Genomic DNA, 20,019 nt, shown 5'->3' on the forward strand with positions numbered 1-20,019 from the left:
CACCACTGAAGTTTGAGCCAGATTGGGCAAGTTGGCTTTGAGTTACAGCCATTTTTGTGTTCATGGCGAATCATCGAACTTTGCCGTCCCATAAGGGTCACGCCCTTTTGTCAAAAAGTCACAGTTTTGAAAACACAGTAAGTCCAAGTTCTTAAGGCTTTCCAGGTGAAATTTGAGATGGTTCTGCTAAACCACCTTGGAGCTGGACCTCCAAGTGTAAAATATGACATTTCCTGTTCCCACTAGGTGGCGCTGCGACTGATATTAAATATTGTCATATGTATGTGTTCAGGGGGGCACCCTCATCCTACTGGAGAAGTTTGATGCACATTGGATCATGTAGGTATGAATGAGAGGCAATCAAAATTTCATGGCGAATGATCAAAGTTCAAAGGGGCATAAGGACCCCTCCCCCTTGGCAAAAACTCACCATTTTCGAGATTTAGATTCCCCTGGGGGTGTAGGTTAGACAAACCAAATATGAAGATGATAACGTCTAAAACCTCTGAGTTATTAGAAAAAGTGTGAGGGCTGCAAATCGCCAAATTTGCATAATTAATTCAAAATGGCGGACTTCCTGTTGGGTTTAGGGCATGGCTCCCAGAGGATTTTTTGTGCGCCTGGACATGATATACATGTGTATGAAGTTTCATTCATGTACGTGAAACACAGCGGTGGGGCTCCAGTTTAGGGGGCGCTAGCGAGCCATTTGGGCGCGCCCTTGCCCGAGCCCATTAAAATACTTAAATTTTCACCAGGTGTGACGCATGTGCAAAGTTTCATGAGTTTTTGAATATGATAAAGCCCCCAAAAAGCCAATTCATTTGCCTGAATAATAATAATAATAATAATAAAAAAAAAAAAAAAAAAAAAAAAAAAAAATAATAATAAACGAAGCAATTACAATAGGGCCTTCGCACAGTTCGTGCTCGGGCCCTAATAATAATAAACGAAGCAATTACAATAGGGCCTTCGCACAGTTCGTGCTCGGGCCCTAATAAACGAAGCAATTACAATAGGGCCTTCGCACAGTTCGTGCTCGGGCCCTAATAAACGAAGCAATTACAATAGGGCCTTCGCACAGTTCGTGCTCGGGCCCTAATAAACGAAGCAATTACAATAGGGCCTTCGCACAGTTCGTGCTCGGGCCCTAATAAAAATAATAAACGAAGCAATTACAATAGGGCCTTCGCACAGTTCGTGCTCGGGCCCTAATAATAATAATAAACGAAGCAATTACAATAGGGCCTTCGCACAGTTCGTGCTCGGGCCCTAAATATGCAGTGTTATTTGGTTAGCTGATAGGTAAAGATTATGTCTTTAGAAATATAATTTAGGAGGAATAAACATTTTGTTCCAGTTGTTTATCAAGTGGTAAAATGCAACAAAGTCTGGCTTAATCAATGTATTTCACTTTAACAGTGCACTGAGCCACTCAGTCATGGTGTGCTAGCACAGAATTGGTTGTTGTACCTCAAACATTAATTTTCACTGTGATCCTGTGGACCAGCATTTAATTCTACAGCTCAGTGTGTCTGGTGCTTTTCAGTCTGCCACCTTTCAATAAGCTCATCCACTCTCTGGCGGTCTTGGTGATCCTGGAAACCTGCACACTGATCTTTTAGATTAAGCTCTAAGTCACTTCTCAGTAATCTGTTGACAGGTAGTTGCTGTTGCATGCACTAGTTGAGCTAAAAAACTTTTCTTAATGGGCAACTGGGTTACTGTCCTGCTCACTGTAGTCGAGATCCATCACATTTAAATGTTTTTTTTTTTCCCCCACCCCCCTTCATCTAGACGACAATGCCAGGGATGAAAAGAGACTGTGGTGGAGCCGCTGCTATTCTGGGGGCTTTCAAGGCCACCATTAAACAGGTGAGGGGACTAAAGGATCCCACATCAGTGCTCACATCTGCTCAGGCCTCTATCACACAGGCCACACCACCCACCCTGAAATCCACTGGTTGCTAAGAAAACATGAGTATTCCCTGGCTGGTTGATGAGTGGCTGCTGGGTGTTGCTGGGTGAAATCAGCCACAAAGAAAGTGCTGCATTAAAAGCTCTTTGTGATTGCTTTGGTTCTTAGTAGTTTGCACGGAAGACGCTGACCTGTCTGCAAATGCTCGCTAACTGCTAGTCAAGCAAGAGCAAGATGCAAACTGGAAACAGAGGCTGTTTGCCTTCAGAGTAAAAGTTGTGACTTACCACTGAAGCCAACAAAAGGTGCAGGTTTTACTTTGAAGGTGAATGGGCTCTGTTACCAGTTTGCATCTTGCTCTTAAATTTCATTACCGCTTAGTTGGCTGCAGAAATCTATCGAGCAAAGCGATCCCAAGGATGATTTTAGGTGCAGCACTGTGTGTCAGCAAGCAACCCCCTGCAACCACTCACCAACCAGTCAGAACGCTCATTTTTCCCTAGCAGTTGGTGGTTTTCAGGCAGTCACCAACCACACTTTAGGCCTGTTAGTTACCTCTGTGGCTGTGTGGCTCTAACGTGTCTTTTGATCAGACTCTTTCTGTTTACTTCAGGGCTTTAAGGATAATCTCCACGCAGTGTTTTGTCTCGCAGAGAACTCAGTTGGACCCACAGCCACGCGACCTGATGATATCCACATACTCTATTCTGGAAAGTGAGACTTTTTTTTTTTTTTTTAAGTAATAATGTCTCATTTACTTTGGAGTTTTATTTAACACTCGGTATTAAATTACCTGTTTTGAGTTGTACTCGCTGCTCAGTCACTCTCTGTGCCGTCATGGTATGACTGCACACAAACTGTGTCCGATATCATTTTCCAAGCTAAATCGGGAAGAATGAAGGTGGGCCGTGGTATAAATGTTCAGTCTGTTTACTTCTAAAGGTCGGTGGAAATCAACAACACTGATGCAGAGGGCAGGCTGGTGCTGGCTGATGGAGTGGTGTATGCCAGCAAAGACCTGTCAGCTGATATTATTCTGGATATGGCTACACTGACAGGGGCACAGGTGGGTGACTCTTTCTAAACCAACCACAGCAGGTACCCAGATCAGCAAATTTTGTACTGTCAGGCAGGTACTACTTTATAGCTGAAACCTCTTTGTGTCTGTTATTCAGGGAATCTCCACAGGAAAGTACCATGCAGCTGTGATGACAAACAGCGAGCAGTGGGAGGCTGCAGTTGTGCGCGCAGGCCGCAGTAGCGGAGATCTCGCTCACCCTCTGGTCTACTGCCCCGAACTGCACTTTAGTGAGTTCACCTCTGCCATGGCTGACATGAAGAACTCTGTGGCAGTAAGTGGTAAACTCCTCAAATCTACACACATGACAAGACACAATCTAAATCAGACACAAGAAAATCGGAATGACAGAAATTTTATCATCTAATTCAAAACAGGCTCAGTCCCATGGCTGAAGTGTAGCAGCCTGGGTTTGAGTCCCACCTGCGGCTCTTTTGCTGCATATCCTCCCCTTCTCTCTGTCCTCCTCCTTCCTGTCCACTCTTCACTGCCACATTGTCACATAAAGGCAAAAAATATCTTTTAAAAAAAAAAAAAAGTCTCATTAAGCAGGTCTCTATGGAAGGGTGGCTGTCAAGAAGCCATTCTTACAGAAGGGAAATGGGGAGAATAGGCTGAAGTAGATTACACAAGAACTGAACTGAAAATCAGTGGCAACAGCTTTTATGTCAAAGTTAGACTCATCACTCCTTTTTTTGGTTCAAATCATTATCATTATGTACAGAGGAGTTCAATAGAGAGATACGACTGTGAGTGTTTGCAGCCATCTGTAAAACACTGTCAACGCTCTGTCATGGTTTGGGGCTGCATTTCAGCCAGTGGTGTTGGGGATCTTGTCAAAATTGATGTAATTATGAACACAGAAAAGTAGTTAGATTTTGTTCCACCATGCATTACCGTCTGGAAAACATCAGATTGGCAGCAGCTTCATTTTTCAACATGACAATGATCCCAAACACGCTGCCAATACAGTGAGAACATACCTGGATTGAAAAACACTCAGTGAGAACACTATCAGTCATAGATTGGCCTCTCCAGAGTCCAGTGACCGAAGTCCTTTGACACTGACAAAGTCTGGGAGATGTGACTCTTGTAAGTGACATTACACAATCACCTGGAGAGATGTGAGCTCAGTCATTTGGAGTTGTTACCACACACAAAACCAATTATCTTTGCTAAAGAGGAGAAAGCAAACAAAATACAACCCCAGAAGATTCTGTAAACTAAATGGTTTTGTAAATTTTGTGTGCCAGGGTGTCAATAACCAGTGTGACCAAATAGTTTTCTAGTAGTTCACACATTAATTTTCTCTCTTATATGGTAAAATTTTTGCTGCTTAATTCCGCTGTCATTAAGGAGATCAGCATAGCAACAGTATGCACAAACAGTAGTTTTCTGTGCTCATATCAGAGCTTTCAGTACTGTCAGAGTGGCACCTGAACACTTGAGTATATCTTATTTGGAACTTGACTTTTTTACTTACAGAAACAGTCCACAAGTACTATAGAAAATGTGGGTTGACTCTTAAACCAATGCTTATGTCCCAAAGTACAAAACAAAATAAAGAAACAAAACAAGGATACATGCAAAGCTTTCAGAGTCTCTCATGATTTTCCAACATTTCCAAAGGTTGTCCTTCTAGGTGCACTTCTGAAAGTCCAAATTTAAAAAGATGGGGATTTCTGTATAATAATTCTATGTGGTTCCTCTGAATAGCTCTGATATATATTTAAGTAGTGTGTTTTGTGTTTGTTTTTTAATGGCTGTTATAATTAATTTAAGGTTGGTTGCTGAGGTATGTGTGTTCTTGCATTGACAGGATCGAGAGAATGCCCAGAGCTCCTGTGCTGGCCTCTTTATTGCATCTCACCTGGGCTTTGATTGGTCTGGTGTGTGGGTCCATGTTGACATTGCCTCTCCTGTTCATGCTGTGAGTACCTGATGCTTTGCTGTGTAGATAACTTTAAATAAATCAGTATGTTGCTTGATTGTGTTATAGAATAGAATAGCGTTTTTATTGTCACTGATAAAAACAATGCAAGAACAATGTTAAAACAGTGAAATGCAGTTTAGCATCCCCTCTGCGACAGTGATTTAAAAAAAACAAACTGTGCATATGCAAAACAACAATAAATAAATAAATTAAAGTAAATATATCAACACTAGGAAAAAGTAGAACATGCTTAAGATTGTTTAAAGTGACGTGTGCAATCGGTGGTGAGCTGGCGGGAGGGGGTTGGGGTTGGGGTGGAGTTCACTGATTGTCCATTCGAATCAATGATTGTCCATTAATTCCACTGTTTGCCCATCAGGGTGGATAGGTTGGCTGAAGGTGGGGGATTGATGGCTTTCACAGCCTGAGGGAAGAAGCTGTGTTTCAGCCTGTTTGTGTTTACCTTTAATTGTCTGAATTAATTGTAGTAGTCAGGAAACCGAGGCTGTTTTTTTCTTCCTAGCAAGGTAGAGGCTTTTGTGTATCACTAATAATAAAACGCAGTGCACTGAAAACCACCGCTGCAGCATGTTCATGAATAGAACCTGGTTGCTGTGAATGACTGATTTAGTAAGTCAGTACAAGTTTTTCAGTTGTACTACTGTTTACCCACACTGCTGCCATCTTGAGTTGTGAAGCTGGGGTTCGTGGGGCTTCTCTGACTTTGAGTGGGAAATTTCGACTTAGGCAGGCATTCCAGTTGGAAATTCCAACTTGGAACTCAGAATTTCCAACTTCCTGCTTCAAAAAGAACACGGCATATTTTCTGCTTACTAGCTTGACAGCATACTTCAAGTTCAAGATGGGTATTGTAGTGGCTCACTAAACTTGTTCAGATTGCTGGCTTCATTGCTCCTGCTCACATTTATATATGTGTGTATGTAGAGCGTGCAAAGCCATCTTTTGACGTAAGACTTCCAGCTGTTTACATGTTGAATTTGTTCTTATTTTTTTCACTACAAAGTGATGGTTAAGAAGAATACAGATTTAGCAGCAGCAATATTAGAAAATGTTGTGTTGCTTTGGAACAACTGGGGTCGGTATGAACTATGACTAAAGTAAGGAAGTCAGCTGAATGAGGAAGTTGGCACCAAACACCACTGTAAAGCCTCACATGACCTGTCAGTTAAACATTAAAGAAACCTTTAACTAAGCATATAAAACAAAATGTGCAAACTTTGCAAGCATGAGTAAAGCTGAGAGGAGCATACGCTCTGATTTACAATCTCACTCAGACTTGACCATTATTGACCAAACTGTCCAGCCAAGTCATCCCAGTGAAATGAAATTTTTTTTTTTTTTTTTTTTTAAAGCCTGTCATGTCCGGCAGTTTTCGCAATCAGAATATGATCCAAATGCTCTGGTGTACCAAATATATTTGCTTTTCCAAGAATAGCTCTGTAAGTTTTCCAATAGGCTACTCTTGTTAATGTTTGTATTTTAATTTAATTTTATTTATTTACACCAGGCTTGACAGGTAGAAAGGAAAGGGTAGGAAAAAAGAGTGAGAAAGAGAAAAGAAAAATAGAAAAGAAAAAAACAAAACAAAAATGAAATGAAATATTTTCAGTGAGATGGGGCATGCAGAACAGGAGTCACATGGGTGGCAGTAAATGTCTTACAGCATACAGTCAGTAGGAGGTCCGTTGTATCAGAGATGTGCACACAGTTGTCTGGTTTCCTTGTTGCACAGAAACTAGAGGTGCTGGTTTCTGATGTTTGGTTCTTCAATCACTGTGAACTCACTGTTGTTTTTGAAGAGATCAAGATAATCTGAGGTTACTGGTTGTGACTGTGTACTTTTTGTATTTTGTTTTTTTAGTTCAAACATGTTTCTAGAAGTTCCCCGCAGGTGGTTACCTGATACTCTGTCATGTGATTCAGCTCATAAAGAGGAGTGGCTTTCTCCATATTTGTCATTTTTATATTTAGAAATGGATTTAACAGCTTTATTGTGGCAACCTTTTATGATCAACTGAAGATTTTAGCAACAATAACTGAATGGTGTAATAACTGTAATACCAGTGTAATAACTGTGCGACTTGAGGATTATGATACCAGTTTTAATCATCTGTTCGTGTCTGCGCAGGGGGAGCGTGCCACGGGATTTGGTGTTGCTCTGCTCATGGCCCTGTTTGGTCAGGCATCCGATGACTCCATGCTGAACCAAGTTTCTCCTCTGGGCGCACCCGCCAACATGTCCGAAGACCGCATGGAACGTGACTGCAAGCGACGAAGACTGGTGTAAAAATGACACGGTTCACTCCCTGACTGCTCCTGTGCCACCACACACTCAAACTGTTAAAGCAAGTGCTTGTCAAATTTAGAGTTAAAATTTAGAGTTAAAATGTTTAAAGCCGAGTTGGCATTCTGCGTTTGACATCACTCAAACAGGATAAAGTAAATCAAATGTATAGATGATTGTGATCAAACACAGGCCCTCATTTGTCCTCATTACTTGGTACAGTACAAGGTGCGCTGATCAACTCCTGAGCTTTTTCATTATTCAGTTCATTGATTATATTAAAACCTAAGCAAAGTGGGTTATTTTAATTCAGTATTTTTGTTTTTTTAACAGATTCTACAGTTAATGCAGTTTAAAAGTTTTACCTCGTACCTCAAATATTGCTTTCAAATGTCCACTTTATCAGTAGGAATTTCATGTTTTATGCAAATCAAGGTTTATGCCGTACATGTTTTGTTTAAAAGTTATGAAGATTACTGGATCAAGATCAGTAAAGATAGATGTGTTTTTGGTAACCGCTTTGTATTCACCCTATGTATCTTTGGACTGCCTAATCTCTGGACCAAAATGAGTGCTCACTGCACTTTTTAGCGGTTTCATAATGTCAGATGACTGGTGACATGCCTTGTCAGCGTAAAACACACCAGATGTTAACTGTAAGTTGAAGCATTAGTTTCCAGCACGTTTATTTTCCATTCATATGACAGTGTTGTCCTTCAATAAAGGCGGTGCCAGCTGTCCTCTGTGTGCCTGTAGAGTCATTCACTACAAAGCCGACAGCAAACTCTGTAAACCGGTGTAGCTGAAGGCTTTTGGTTTAAATAAATGGTAGTTGGGACCTGAAAATATTTCCTCACATATCAGCACAATCAATACAACCAAATGTGCAAAGTTCTTCTTGTTTGTCATGTGGTTTGCTGTGTCTGCGTCTTGTAGCAGACACAGCAAAAAAAATAGCCAAAAAGATACCATTCAACTCAGTTTTATTTGAAACCCCCCAATTTACAGTCATCTCAAGGAGACACTGTTCAGCTGCTCACCTGCTCAGCCACTCACATGGCAGCAACTCAGTGCATTTAGGTAAATAGACATGATCAAGACAACCTGCTGAAGTTCAAACTGAACATTGGCATGGGGAAGAAACGTGATGTAAGTAATTTGAATGTGGCACTGTTGGTGCCAGACTGGTTGGTCTGAGTTTTTCAGAAATTGCTGATCTATGGGGATTTTCCTACACAATCATCTCTATGGTTTACAGAGAATGGTCTGAAAAAGAGAAAATATCCAGTTACCTTATTGATGTTAGAGGAGAATTGCCAGGATTTGGTGTAAACAACATGAAAGCATGAATCTATCCTACCTTGTATCAGCAGTTCAGTCTGCTGGTGGTGGTGGTGATGATTGTGTAATGTGTGGGGGATATTTCTTGGTACATTTTGGGCCCTTAGTACCAACTGAGCATCATTTAAATAGCACAGCCTATCTGAGTATTGTTGCTGACTTTGTCCATGACTTGATGATTTTCACTGTTATCACAGCACTGTTAAAACTGAGCTGCACTACCACTGTGACACCAAGGGGATAGCTTTGTGTAACCACGATGAGGTTGCAAATGCAACATAGTAAATATATTTAATGTATACAATACACGGTACTTAATATGTTGTTTCTGTCACTTTTCTTGTGTTGCAGTTTTAAGGTTTTAGTGATTAAGGAGTTTACCTTGCTAATTAAGAATAATAATACATTTTAGTTATATTGTGGGGGGTGGGGGACTTTGGGCAACGCGTTTCCCAGCTTAATCTGTACTGCAGGCTAAGTTATATCATTGCCTGGACCTGATGTTTTTGTTATCTGTGATGTGTTCATGACTTGTGATTTCCTCGTCAAGCACGTGGGGCGGGGTCATGTGACTAGTGTCGGCGCCGGTTGATCAGTGTTAAGTTCGCCCACCCAAACTCATTATTAGGGTGTTTTTCCTCCGAGTAGCTCCGTGTCCCGTCACTAAAACCCTACTCGGTGTCACAGATGGCTCTCACAGTCGTGGTGGTTGTGCTGTTTTCGGCCGTGCTATCCGAGGTATCGGCCGGAGTGTTTTTTAAGCAGAAGGAGCCATGCTATGTCCCCTCACCACGGAGGAAAGACGGCTTTGGACTGCGGTAAGTTCAACACAGGTTTATGCTGCCTTTTAAATAAAACTTACCAAAAGAGTTATAAAGTATGAAGCGAAGCGGATTATATTATGTAAGTAGCTAGCTGAGGTTAGCAACAAGCACACGTTAGCGAAACTGTTTTTCTAAATAACCTTAACTGACAAGTTATAGTTTAATATTAATTCTTAACCATTAATTCTTTCACAAATTTGACTAAATATAAACGCGCCTAATGTAGATTAAATGGAAACATGAGACAGTTCAAAACATTAGTTTCAATTTCTCTTAGTTTTTTCCAGTGAAAAACTTGTTCTCTCTTTCTGCCTTTGGGAGTCTCGAGATTTGGCCTTTCAGTTCACGGAAGTTACCTGCTCTTGTTTTCCCCTGCAGCTCGGCTCTCAACCCTCAAAGACTAGAACACCTACATTTTTAGTTACCATCCAAATACTAACAGTTACTGCAATTTTATTTCAGGTATGTTTTATTATTTCAGGTGTCTCCAAGCTAAATCTAAGCCTTTCATGTGAAATTAAAAACGATAACATGAAGCTATTAAAAGATAAAACTGAGATATTTAGTTTGAACTTAAACTGATTTTAGGTCAGTGCAAATATAGATATTGGATGTGTTAATGATGCATGTACACTGCTGTGCAAAACTCTCTAGCCACCCCTCATTTCTTTACATTTTCTTCCAAGGAGTCAAACTTTCTTGGAGTTTTTTTTTTTTTTAAAGTGGACTTGAACAATAGTTCTCCAGGCTTTGTGAGGACTTTCAAAGGTTTTCTTTGGACATTGGTTGCTTTTTCCGTCATTTTAAGTCCAGTCTTTGTACCCGACCATTTTTAGAGGAATGTTTTTTGTTTAAGCCATCCATTAAACACTACCAATCATTCAAGCATAAAAAAGCCACCTTACTCAAGGGAACCAATTCTATGTTTACACACAACAGACAACTTAGAAAAGAGCCAATGTTACTAGCAGCCTGTCATTGAAACATCATTTGTTCAGTTGTTTCTTTAGTTGAATCTATGGAGAGAAACCCCCCCCCCCCCCCCCCCCCACACACACACACACACACACACACACACAGGTAACACAATTTGACTGTCATACGATAGCATTTTTGCACCAAAAATACTATTTATCCATTTTTAAGTTTCATTTCATTTTCAAGAAACTGGACAAGTCAAGGACAAAAGAAGAATTACTGTATTTCCATTTATGTTTGCACGTTTCATTAAATTACTGCAACCACTTCCCATTTTCCAAGCAAAATATAAAGAAGTGAGGGGTGGCTCAAGACTTTTGCATATGAATGTAACTGCTGCGTGAACAGTAGTACTTGGTATGAATTGAGAGAGGACACCATATCAGTCTCCTCATTTGGTACTGCAGCTGTGACCCTGTCTGAGGTTTTGCACGTCAGAGACGTGAGAATAAAAATTCCTCTGCATGTTGACTTTAAAATATATTTTTAAAGACAGGAAATGAAACAGACAAGCAAGAAAAGCTTTACACAAACTTAATATGTTGTAGCTGAAGTACAGCCCAGTCTAAGGGAGACAGCCAATTTATATGTAAGAATGTCTGCAACAGATTTAGCAGAAAAACATTTAAATGCAAATTAAATTTAAAAAATGGTATTAAGTAATACCGTTGAATGTACAATTAAATAATCATTTAGGGCTGTAAGTAACAGAACACAAGGACCTCCTGAGATTGCTTGTTTTGTCCTAACAAAAATCCCAAACTGAGGCACAACGTACAGTGACGTAAAACTGCAAAAAGTGATCACTTTTGACGGGAAGCGGGGACTTCAAACTTAAACACAAGATTGATCCAGTAACTGTGTGCACGGAGTGTGTTGCTGACGGCATGTGTGTTCACAGGACCGCACCTCGTCCCCACGAGTATTTAAACATTTCTGATCTGCCCAAGTCGTGGGACTGGAGGAACATCAATGGCACCAACTACGTCAGCACTACTCGCAACCAGCACATACCCCAGTACTGTGGCTCCTGCTGGGCACATGGCAGCACCAGTGCCATGGCAGGTATGACTCAGCAAAGTTCAACTATTCAGGCTTAATCGCTGTCATGTTGTACATCACAAGATCATGACACAGGTTTGGTAGTTTCACTTCTTCTTTCCCTAGAAGGGACAGTGGTGAACACAAAGTGACGGCTGCTATTTATTTCTCATTTGCATGAAAGCTTTATATGTTTTTTTTCCCCTTCAGATCGCATCAACATTAAGCGGAAAGCAGTGTGGCCGTCTGCCTATCTGTCTGTGCAGAATGTGATCGACTGCGGTGACGCCGGATCGTGCCATGGAGGAGATCACAGTGGAGTTTGGGAGTATGCTAACACACACGGGATCCCAGATGAGACCTGCAACAACTACCAGGCTATAGATCAGGGTAATTCTTGTTATGGCCTACATGGAAACAAACATGCACCAGTGTGGCCACGTTTACTCTATGCTAAGCTAGGAAAGCCTGTCTTGGCTCAGGGCACTCCTGCAAAACAGATGAATGCTTGCTTATTACCAAACCCCTGATCAGTCAGGAATAGGTGTGCTTCTTAACATTAAAAGCTATTTATACAATGTCGGCTAAAATGCACAAGATTGACTTTTACTGTATTTCACTAAGTGCTTAGGACCAGGTAGGCAGACTCCTTAAAATATGCAGTAATTCAGATCAGTGAACTTTATGGAAAGATTTCATCATAATGTGATACAGGACAGTAAATTTAGGTTTTTATTGCCAAAGTGTTCCCCATGTCCCTGTGGAAAGCTGTGAGGCTGAACTATGTATGTTCTGTGTTTCTCTCTAAAGATTGTGATCCATTCAACCAATGTGGCACCTGCACCACTTTTGGAGTGTGCAATATTGTGAAGAACTACACTCTGTGGAAGGTGGGAGACTACGGCTCAGTCAGCGGGAGAGAGAAGATGATGGCAGAGATTTACGCTAATGGACCGATCAGGTTTGCAGCTTTTTCATATGTTTTTAAAAACTGAAAATTCAAGTGTAATAATAAACCACATCCCAGATATCCCAAACATACAATGCACACTACTCTGGCCCAGACCATTTCTTGCAGGTTTTTCCATACTTTCCTGTCTAATAAAGGCTAAAAAGTCAAAATTAAATCTTTTAAAAAAGAGAGTGAAAATTTGTTCCAGAAAAGCTAATCTTTTATAACCACGTAATTTTTAAAAAAGTATTGCTCAATTGTCTTTTCTCCCTCTGAAGCATTGGTTCCATTTTACAGTCTATTTCCACTCAACACACATTCTGAAGCAGGTATTAAACATAGAGTATAATGATCAGTGTGGTTACCATAAGCACATTATATAAGAATGTATTATGTAGTGTGATCTGGTACTAAATACGGTGCAGCTAGAATACTAACTTGTGCATTTCCCATGCATCTGAATTTAAAGGATCTGTGGCTTAAAATCACTTGTCTCAGCATTTGTCCAGTGTTTCCTCTAAAAGCACTCAGTTATCTGCTGCATAAATGTTGACAGTGCAGCAGAACATTAACCTTGTTCCTGTGCAGGTCTACATAACAGTGGCTGATTTTTATTTATTTATTTATTTTTCTAGCTGCGGGATTATGGCCACAGATAAGTTGGATGCATACACTGGAGGTCTCTACTCTGAATACCAGGAGTACCCTTCCATCAACCACATTCTGTCAGTGGTAGGATGGGGAGTGGAAGACGATGTGGAATATTGGGTCGTCCGCAACTCCTGGGGAGAGCCGTGGGTGAGTTGTTGTTTGGTGACCAAAACAATGATTGATATATATATATATATAACATACATACATAAATAAATCTTGGTTTCTTCATCATATTTTTGCCTTAGGGTGAAAAGGGCTGGCTCAGGATTGTGACCAGTGCCTATAAGGGAGGAAGTGGCAGTACATACAACCTGGCCATAGAGGAGGACTGCATGTACGGAGACCCAATTGTGCCTAAAAACTACCTCTAGACGAGCCCAGGGTCAGATTGTCAGTAGACGCTCTGATGTCGTCCTGTGTGTAGCAAATGAAAGCTTTTTATGTTTTAATGTTGAAAAGGGAAAAAGTTCAGGTTCTTTTTTGTTTTTAGAGTACAATTTTTTTTTTTTTAACTAGTAATCTTTGCCAGGGTCTTCCAGCTGAATATCGAACTTGCTTACACTGATGCAAACTGATTATCACAGAGAGTTCTGCAGGCTGTTTAAGAGATGTAAACTTTTAAAAGATTTTAACAGAAAGAGAGGAGTGATGTATATCAGTCTGACACAAACTTTTGTGCTATAGAAAAATCCAAGCCATGCAATAGTCATCAGAGTAAACTAAGAGTTTTGATTTTTAAGTTGTAAATTCAGTGATTCAACCAAAGAAAGCAGTTTACTGACAATGTTGCACTACACAATGATGGATGCAAGAATTGAAATGAACTTTGTGTGCCTTTGTGTACAGTTTAAGTCGAATATGGAATTGTGTAATTTGGTGTTTGTTTTCACACTGAACAATCTGTACCAGAAATATTTCAATGTAAGGATTTTTTTTTTTTGTTTGTTTTTAAATACAAACTGCCAATAAACACTTCAGCTGTCTTTTGAGTGTCAGTCACTCTGAAATGTATTTAAAGCTTTTGCAAAGTTATCAACACCACATGAATGCTCTTCATATCAGCACTGATACACAACCGGAAAAAGATACATAAAGGTAAAATATGTTAAAAAAAAAAAAATTTATATTCCATTTCTCCTGTTAAGTAACAGAAATCAAGTCTATTTTGAACTTGAATGCATGCTTTCAAATCAGGTATATCTCAGCTGGAAATCTGAAGGACAGCATACAGGTGATTGTCACTGAGAGAGGATCTGTACCTGGATTTGTTCAACTTCATCACTGAAAATATTCACATATGAAGATCCACAGAGAACAAACATCTTCATTATTGGCGTGTGTGTAAGAGTGTTGCTTCCCAGTTGGTTTGAAAGACACTGCAACTTTCTTTCAAAAGCCTTCACCAGGCTGTACTTTTCACTTGCAAATAGGCCCTTGCCTTGCTCTTTGGTATTTAGTTCATTCATTGGTGCAGTCACACCAGGCTGAGCCACCTGACAGCTGTGTAGTAGCCTATGTCACCAGGTCCAGGCTCAGGCTCCTCCAAAAGTGCGACAGTCTGCGATTCAGTGCTCCTGATAAGGTTAACCATTTTAGTTACAAGATCAAAAACATGGTGATTTTAATACACTGCTCAAAAAAAATAAAGGGAACACTTAAACAACACAATATAACTCCAAGTAAATCAAACTTCTGTGAAATCAAACTGTCCACTTAGGAAGCAACACTGATTGACAATCAATTTCACATGCTGTAGTGCAAATGGAATAGACAACAGATGGAAATTATTGGCAATTAGCAAGACACACTCAAAAAGGAGTGGTTCTGCAGGTGGGGACCACAGACTAGTGATGAGAAAAAGAAGCTTTTGTGAAGCACTGAACCACTTGAGCCAAATGGTTCGAAAATAGTTTAATTACTCGAAGCTTCAATTATAGCGCCCTCTCCTGGAAAAGTGCAATGCTTTCAATTACACACCTGCATGCACAGGCTCACACACCTCAATGATCTGAAGCATCTTTGCATTGTTTGAGGCACACACAAGGGGCGGAGCTTCTAGAGGGGCTGGGAGGGGCTAGCGGGGGCCCGGATGGGAGAGAGGAGAGGAGAATAAGATTTCAGGTAGCCAGGCCTCTGTCACGTCCGAGGCGAGGTGGAGAAGGAAGACCCTGTCTTGATTATATCGCAATATGCATGGCTCAATGTGCACAGTATACAACCCACTATACATCACCCATCATTCATGTTTTACATGGGGGTTTTAAAGGTTGCCACAGTCAGGACTGAGTCATGGTTGCTCAAAACTTTACAAGACCGACTGACTTTAGTGATGTAGTAGGTGTAAAATATTGAATAAGATGTTGTACTGCATGGCTGGCTTTATTTTCACGCTAAAGGCCCTTTCACACCGGATGCGTTGCGTAAAAACGCCATGAAATTTCGAATCTTTCGGATGTGAACTTGTCGTGTAACCTACATACACACCGGACGCGCTGCGTTTTTGCGAATAAATCAGAGCGCTGCATTTAGCAACATGCGAGTTCATAGCTCAAAACGCGCACTGATGTACTGAATATACAGTGATGTGGGAACAGTAAACTCGTACTATTTTACCTCAGACACACAGCTACACGCTGTTCTGAGTCAGTCGGCTCTCTGAAATTATTCTCTGCCTCCTCACATGTGATCCCAACTCTGTCAACAACAACTGCCCACTGATGATATGAAATGTGCGCGAAAGCATCCGTGGTGCAGCTTCAACTCCTGGATCAAACCATGAAACTCTCCCTGCTGCCGCTTTCTAATGTGTTGGATGAACCCAGAATCTCTTTTTCTTCCTTCTCTTGTTTAGAAAAACCACAACCTCATTACATCATCGTTTGATGTCGGCTTCCTTTCTTTCACAGTGCCTTTTATGGGGGCAATTTAGTCGCAAAAAGGCAGCGCGTCCGGTGTGTATGTAGGTTACACGACAGGTTCGCATCCGAAAGATTCGGAATTTCATGGCGTTTTTACGCAGCGCATCCGGTGTGAAACGGCCCTTAAAGGCCTTAAGTGGAGCATTTTTACGGACTAAGCTAACATGAGTGGCACTTCATAACATACACATTCCCGCTGTTCTGGGCATGTGTATGTTATAAAATGATGTTATGATGAGCTTTATTATTTGGGTATAAAGGGCCCGGCCATTTGCCCCGCCCCCGGCCCGGCTCTGATTTGTTCCGCTAGTGGTTGGTAGAGCAGGTTATCTAATTGGAAGGTTGGTGGTTCGATTCTGGGCTGCATGCCAAAGTATCCTTGGGCAAGATACTGAACCCCAAGTTGCTCTCCGACACAAGCGTTGGAGTGTGAATGTTAGATAATATGCACTTGAGTATTCAATTAGTGTAGAAAAGCACTATATAAGAACTAGCATTTACAAATGCTGGGTCCTGATGGACAAATCATTTCCTCATCCTTGCTATGAAGTTTTTTTTTTAAAATCATAATAAGGTATGTGATACTGTAATCACAAGCAGACAGGAGTACAAACAATTCAGAACTTCCTTTCCCCCCCCAGTATTAAAGTAATCCTTCCACTGCTACACAGCAAAAAATAATTGATAGTTAATTTGACCAACTTTATTTTCCAAATTGTAAATAAATATGGGATAAAACAGCATTTATATTGCTGCAATAGTGTGACTCACTTTAACACAATAAACTGAACCTTGGCAGCATAACTAAGTGATGGTTCAGGACCGCCTGACCCAGCATATCTATAAGCTTTATCAAAAAGGAAAGTTTTAAGTCATGTGGCTTCTGCAAAAATTTCCTCTATCTCTAAAAAACACATTTGTAACAAAGTTTATGAAACCATTACAACTGAAAGCCAAGAGAATATAATATGACACCTTGTAATTGAGTGGAACGTCCTTTTGAGCTTTTGTATTATCTGCTGTGAGGAGTCTGTAAACTTCAGGTAGGCATTATTAACAGGATAGTCATTCTGCAGGTAGCTCATATTACATTGTAGAAAATAATAGTGGAAATGGGATGAGTAGAATGGGAAGCAGAGCCTTCAGCTTTCAGGCCCCTCTTCTGTGGAACCAGCTCCCAGATTGGATTCAGGAGACAGACACCCTCTCTATTTTTAAGATTAGGCTTATAGTTAGGGCTGGATCAGGTGACCCTGAACCACCCCTTAGTTACGCTGCTATAGGCTTAGGCTGCTGGGGGGGTTCCCATAATGCACTGTTTCTTTTCATTCACCTTATTTACTTTGTTTATACTTCACTCTGTATTTAATTATTAATTATTATTAATCTCCATCTCTCTTCCACAGCATGTCTTTTTTTCTCTCCCCTCAGCCCCAACCGGTCGCGGCAGATGACTGCCCCTCCCTGAGCCTGGTTCTGCTGGAGGTTTCTTCCTGTTAAAAGGGAGTTTTTCCTTTCCACTGTCACCAAGTGCTGCTCATAGGGGGTCGTTTTGACTGTTGGGTTTTCTCTGTATTATTGTAGGGTCTTTACCGCAATACAAAGCGCCTTGAAGTGACTGTTTGTTGTGATTTGGCGCTATATATAAATAAAATTGAATTAAATTGATGGTGCAATCACACTGTGTGTGTGTGTGTGTGTGTGTAAAATGGAAAATTCTTAATCACATTCTTTGTTATATCAGATAGAAAGTGAAAACTTCAGAGGGCCAGCATATATGAATATCTCTGAATGCTCTAACTCTGCTGGCATCATCTGTCATCACTGCATTGATGTGACATTTGAAGCTATTCATGCCTGATACAGCCACAACAACCAAGAGAAAAATACTCATTTTTTTCATCTATCACTGTGTAGTGATGGATGAAAGTAGTTAACACCACACACTGAAAACACACCGTTACATTTGACCTTCTTCAGGTTGAATCGTGTGAAAAAGTATAATCACTGCTTACTCATTAATCATGAATTAATCTGTGCTTATTAGACTATATTTACACCTCAATTACACAAAAGCAAACACTGGAAGGTAATTAGCATGGGAGTGTTTAAAGTTATCTAAATTTTTATAACAAGCATCATTAAACACTGGACTATCATACACACTGCCCTCTGAAAGTATTAGAGCAGTGAGGCCGGTCCCTTTATTTTTGCTGTAGACTGGAAACATTTGGGTTTGACACCAAAAATAAATCAATCAATCAAGAGATCAACATCTCAGCTTTTATCTCCAGGTAGGTATGTTTGGGATTATGAGCAGATTGTTTCTTTCTATAATTTTGGTAAAACTTCATCTTTTTTTCATCACACCATAAAGTCAGAATTTCTGAGGCTTGTCTCTGTAAATCTTGATTGATTTTCCATCGTCTCTCAGCATCAGGATTGCTTGTTTTTCACCCATAGACAGCTCTCCGGTTTTCATGTTGGTTCCTCTTCTAACTGTAAATGCAGTCTGCACAGGCAAAACCCAAATCTGAAACTGAGCGTAGACATTCAGCACTATTTATATTTTGAATAATCAATGTAACAGGACACAGCTGGACAACAAAACACACCTGTCAGCCACATGTTCCAATGAAAAACGGGTGGGTTCAGACAAAAGCTATCTTCTGAACTGTGAATTAGATCCAGATGGAAATACCTGGAAATGAAAGCTGAGATGTTGATCTTTAACATTTGCAGCAGTGATATTAATCCATGTGACACTGATGGGAAACACATTTCTGCAGAATAATTACTTTTACTTTTGATATTTTATGTAGTTTGCCAGTAATACAGTTTCATGTGTAGTGAGGTGTTTTTAGAGATCTGTTGCTACTTTTGCTGAACAGCTCCATCCACCACTCATCACTGTCAGCTAATAGTAAATATTTAGATTAGATTAAAACAATTCTTAAGCCAGGAATTAATGCAGAAATGAGAGGACAGTAAGGAGTGCAGAAAGCAGGCCATCAGCATGCATGAAAGAATAAAAGACAGTGGGCACAAAAAAGGTATTTAAAGTGGTCCAGCTTGTGTTGTTAAACAGCCCTTGGTTCCAGGTGAGTGAGTAGGGGACCACTGATGCCCCCTAGCTTTGAAAAGAGGAAGCAGTCACACAAAACATGATGGGTCATGTGCTTACCATAAGGATTTAGTGATTTCAATAAAGTTTGGCTGAAAAAGCTTAAAGTGATTTCTAGAATAGAAAGATTTTAAGTCAGAGTGGAAAAGGTTGTTAGATAGTTCTTAGGCCACTCCCACATTTCATTATTTCTAATTTACTTCTGTACTCTCCTTATACTTTCTAATAAAGGGTTATAAGTAATTAAAGCGGAAGGAAAAAAAAAATACGTAAAATAAACCCTTGTAGAAGAAAAAAAAAACAAAGCAAAAACTGAAACAATCTGCTAAAAAAATGTCGTCAACTGTTTTACATAAATAGCTTCAGGGGCTTTGGTGGATTTTGAGATTCTGAGTTCACCACCTCTAGTGTTGTATTTGCATTGAAAACTTATTAAATCTGCCCATGACAAATACCCTGTTATTAAAAGACTAAAACTAACAATGAAACCAGCAAAGCCACCCTGGAAACAAATTGAAAACAAAAATTCAAAATTACATGAAAAAAATATGAAATTCTTTTTGTTTTGTAAACTGTGGCAGAGTATGCATCACTCATCAGATTGCATTAGTCACAATGTAAACACAGGTGTGTGACTACACATGCAGAAAGTGTGCAATCACCTGATAGAGTATTTCAGTTAGCTGTTGTGTAAATTTTGTAGATTTACATAGAATGGAAAAAAAAAAAAAAAAAAAAATCACAGAGCCGATATCTGAACCCTTGAATTTGAGAAACTATCAGGAAACCCCACGTAGTCCCACGATGTATGAAGCGCCTTCTGTAATGTAGTTTTAGTAGTTTTACTGCTGTGCTGCTGACACACACATTTTATGGCTGCAAAATATTTCCATAATTTTCTACTGATAACTGTTAAGGAGAAAAAAAAACAAACAAAAAAGAAAACACACAAA

The 20,019-nt window shown here is 40.1% G+C and overlaps 2 protein-coding genes across 2 annotated transcripts; both read left to right on the plus strand.

Moving 5' to 3' along the window:
* The first annotated feature begins 1,787 nt into the window (after positions 1-1,787).
* On the plus strand, positions 1,788-7,974 carry LOC115780357 (probable aminopeptidase NPEPL1). Its single transcript, XM_030729510.1, has 6 exons — positions 1,788-1,875; positions 2,532-2,632; positions 2,861-2,984; positions 3,094-3,270; positions 4,816-4,926; positions 7,079-7,974. Exons 1-6 carry the CDS (start codon positions 1,804-1,806, stop codon positions 7,235-7,237), a joined length of 744 nt encoding a protein of 247 aa, XP_030585370.1. The 5' UTR covers positions 1,788-1,803; the 3' UTR covers positions 7,238-7,974.
* Positions 7,975-9,149: 1,175 nt separating this feature from the next.
* LOC115780356 (cathepsin Z-like) lies at positions 9,150-14,009 on the plus strand. Its single transcript, XM_030729509.1, has 6 exons — positions 9,150-9,393; positions 11,279-11,442; positions 11,629-11,808; positions 12,229-12,379; positions 13,006-13,168; positions 13,270-14,009. Exons 1-6 carry the CDS (start codon positions 9,263-9,265, stop codon positions 13,393-13,395), a joined length of 915 nt encoding a protein of 304 aa, XP_030585369.1. The 5' UTR covers positions 9,150-9,262; the 3' UTR covers positions 13,396-14,009.
* The last annotated feature ends 6,010 nt before the right edge of the window (positions 14,010-20,019 follow it).

This window comes from Archocentrus centrarchus, chromosome 5 (genome assembly GCF_007364275.1).
Source record: "Archocentrus centrarchus isolate MPI-CPG fArcCen1 chromosome 5, fArcCen1, whole genome shotgun sequence".
NCBI classification, from domain to species: domain Eukaryota; kingdom Metazoa; phylum Chordata; class Actinopteri; order Cichliformes; family Cichlidae; genus Archocentrus; species Archocentrus centrarchus.

What these genes read in the sequence shown, in the direction of transcription:
- LOC115780357 (XM_030729510.1), top strand. Translation starts at nt 1,804, where the DNA reads ATGCCAGGGATGAAAAGAGACTGTGGTGGAGCCGCTGCTATTCTGGGG. An exon ending in CACATACTCTATTCTGGAAA is followed by an intron (nt 2,633 to 2,860) that starts GTGAGACTTTTT and finishes TTACTTCTAAAG; the next exon opens with GTCGGTGGAAATCAACAACA. An exon ending in CTACACTGACAGGGGCACAG is followed by an intron (nt 2,985 to 3,093) that starts GTGGGTGACTCT and finishes TCTGTTATTCAG; the next exon opens with GGAATCTCCACAGGAAAGTA.
- LOC115780356 (XM_030729509.1), top strand. Translation starts at nt 9,263, where the DNA reads ATGGCTCTCACAGTCGTGGTGGTTGTGCTGTTTTCGGCCGTGCTATCC. An exon ending in CAGCACCAGTGCCATGGCAG is followed by an intron (nt 11,443 to 11,628) that starts GTATGACTCAGC and finishes TTTCCCCTTCAG; the next exon opens with ATCGCATCAACATTAAGCGG. An exon ending in ACTCCTGGGGAGAGCCGTGG is followed by an intron (nt 13,169 to 13,269) that starts GTGAGTTGTTGT and finishes TTTTTGCCTTAG; the next exon opens with GGTGAAAAGGGCTGGCTCAG.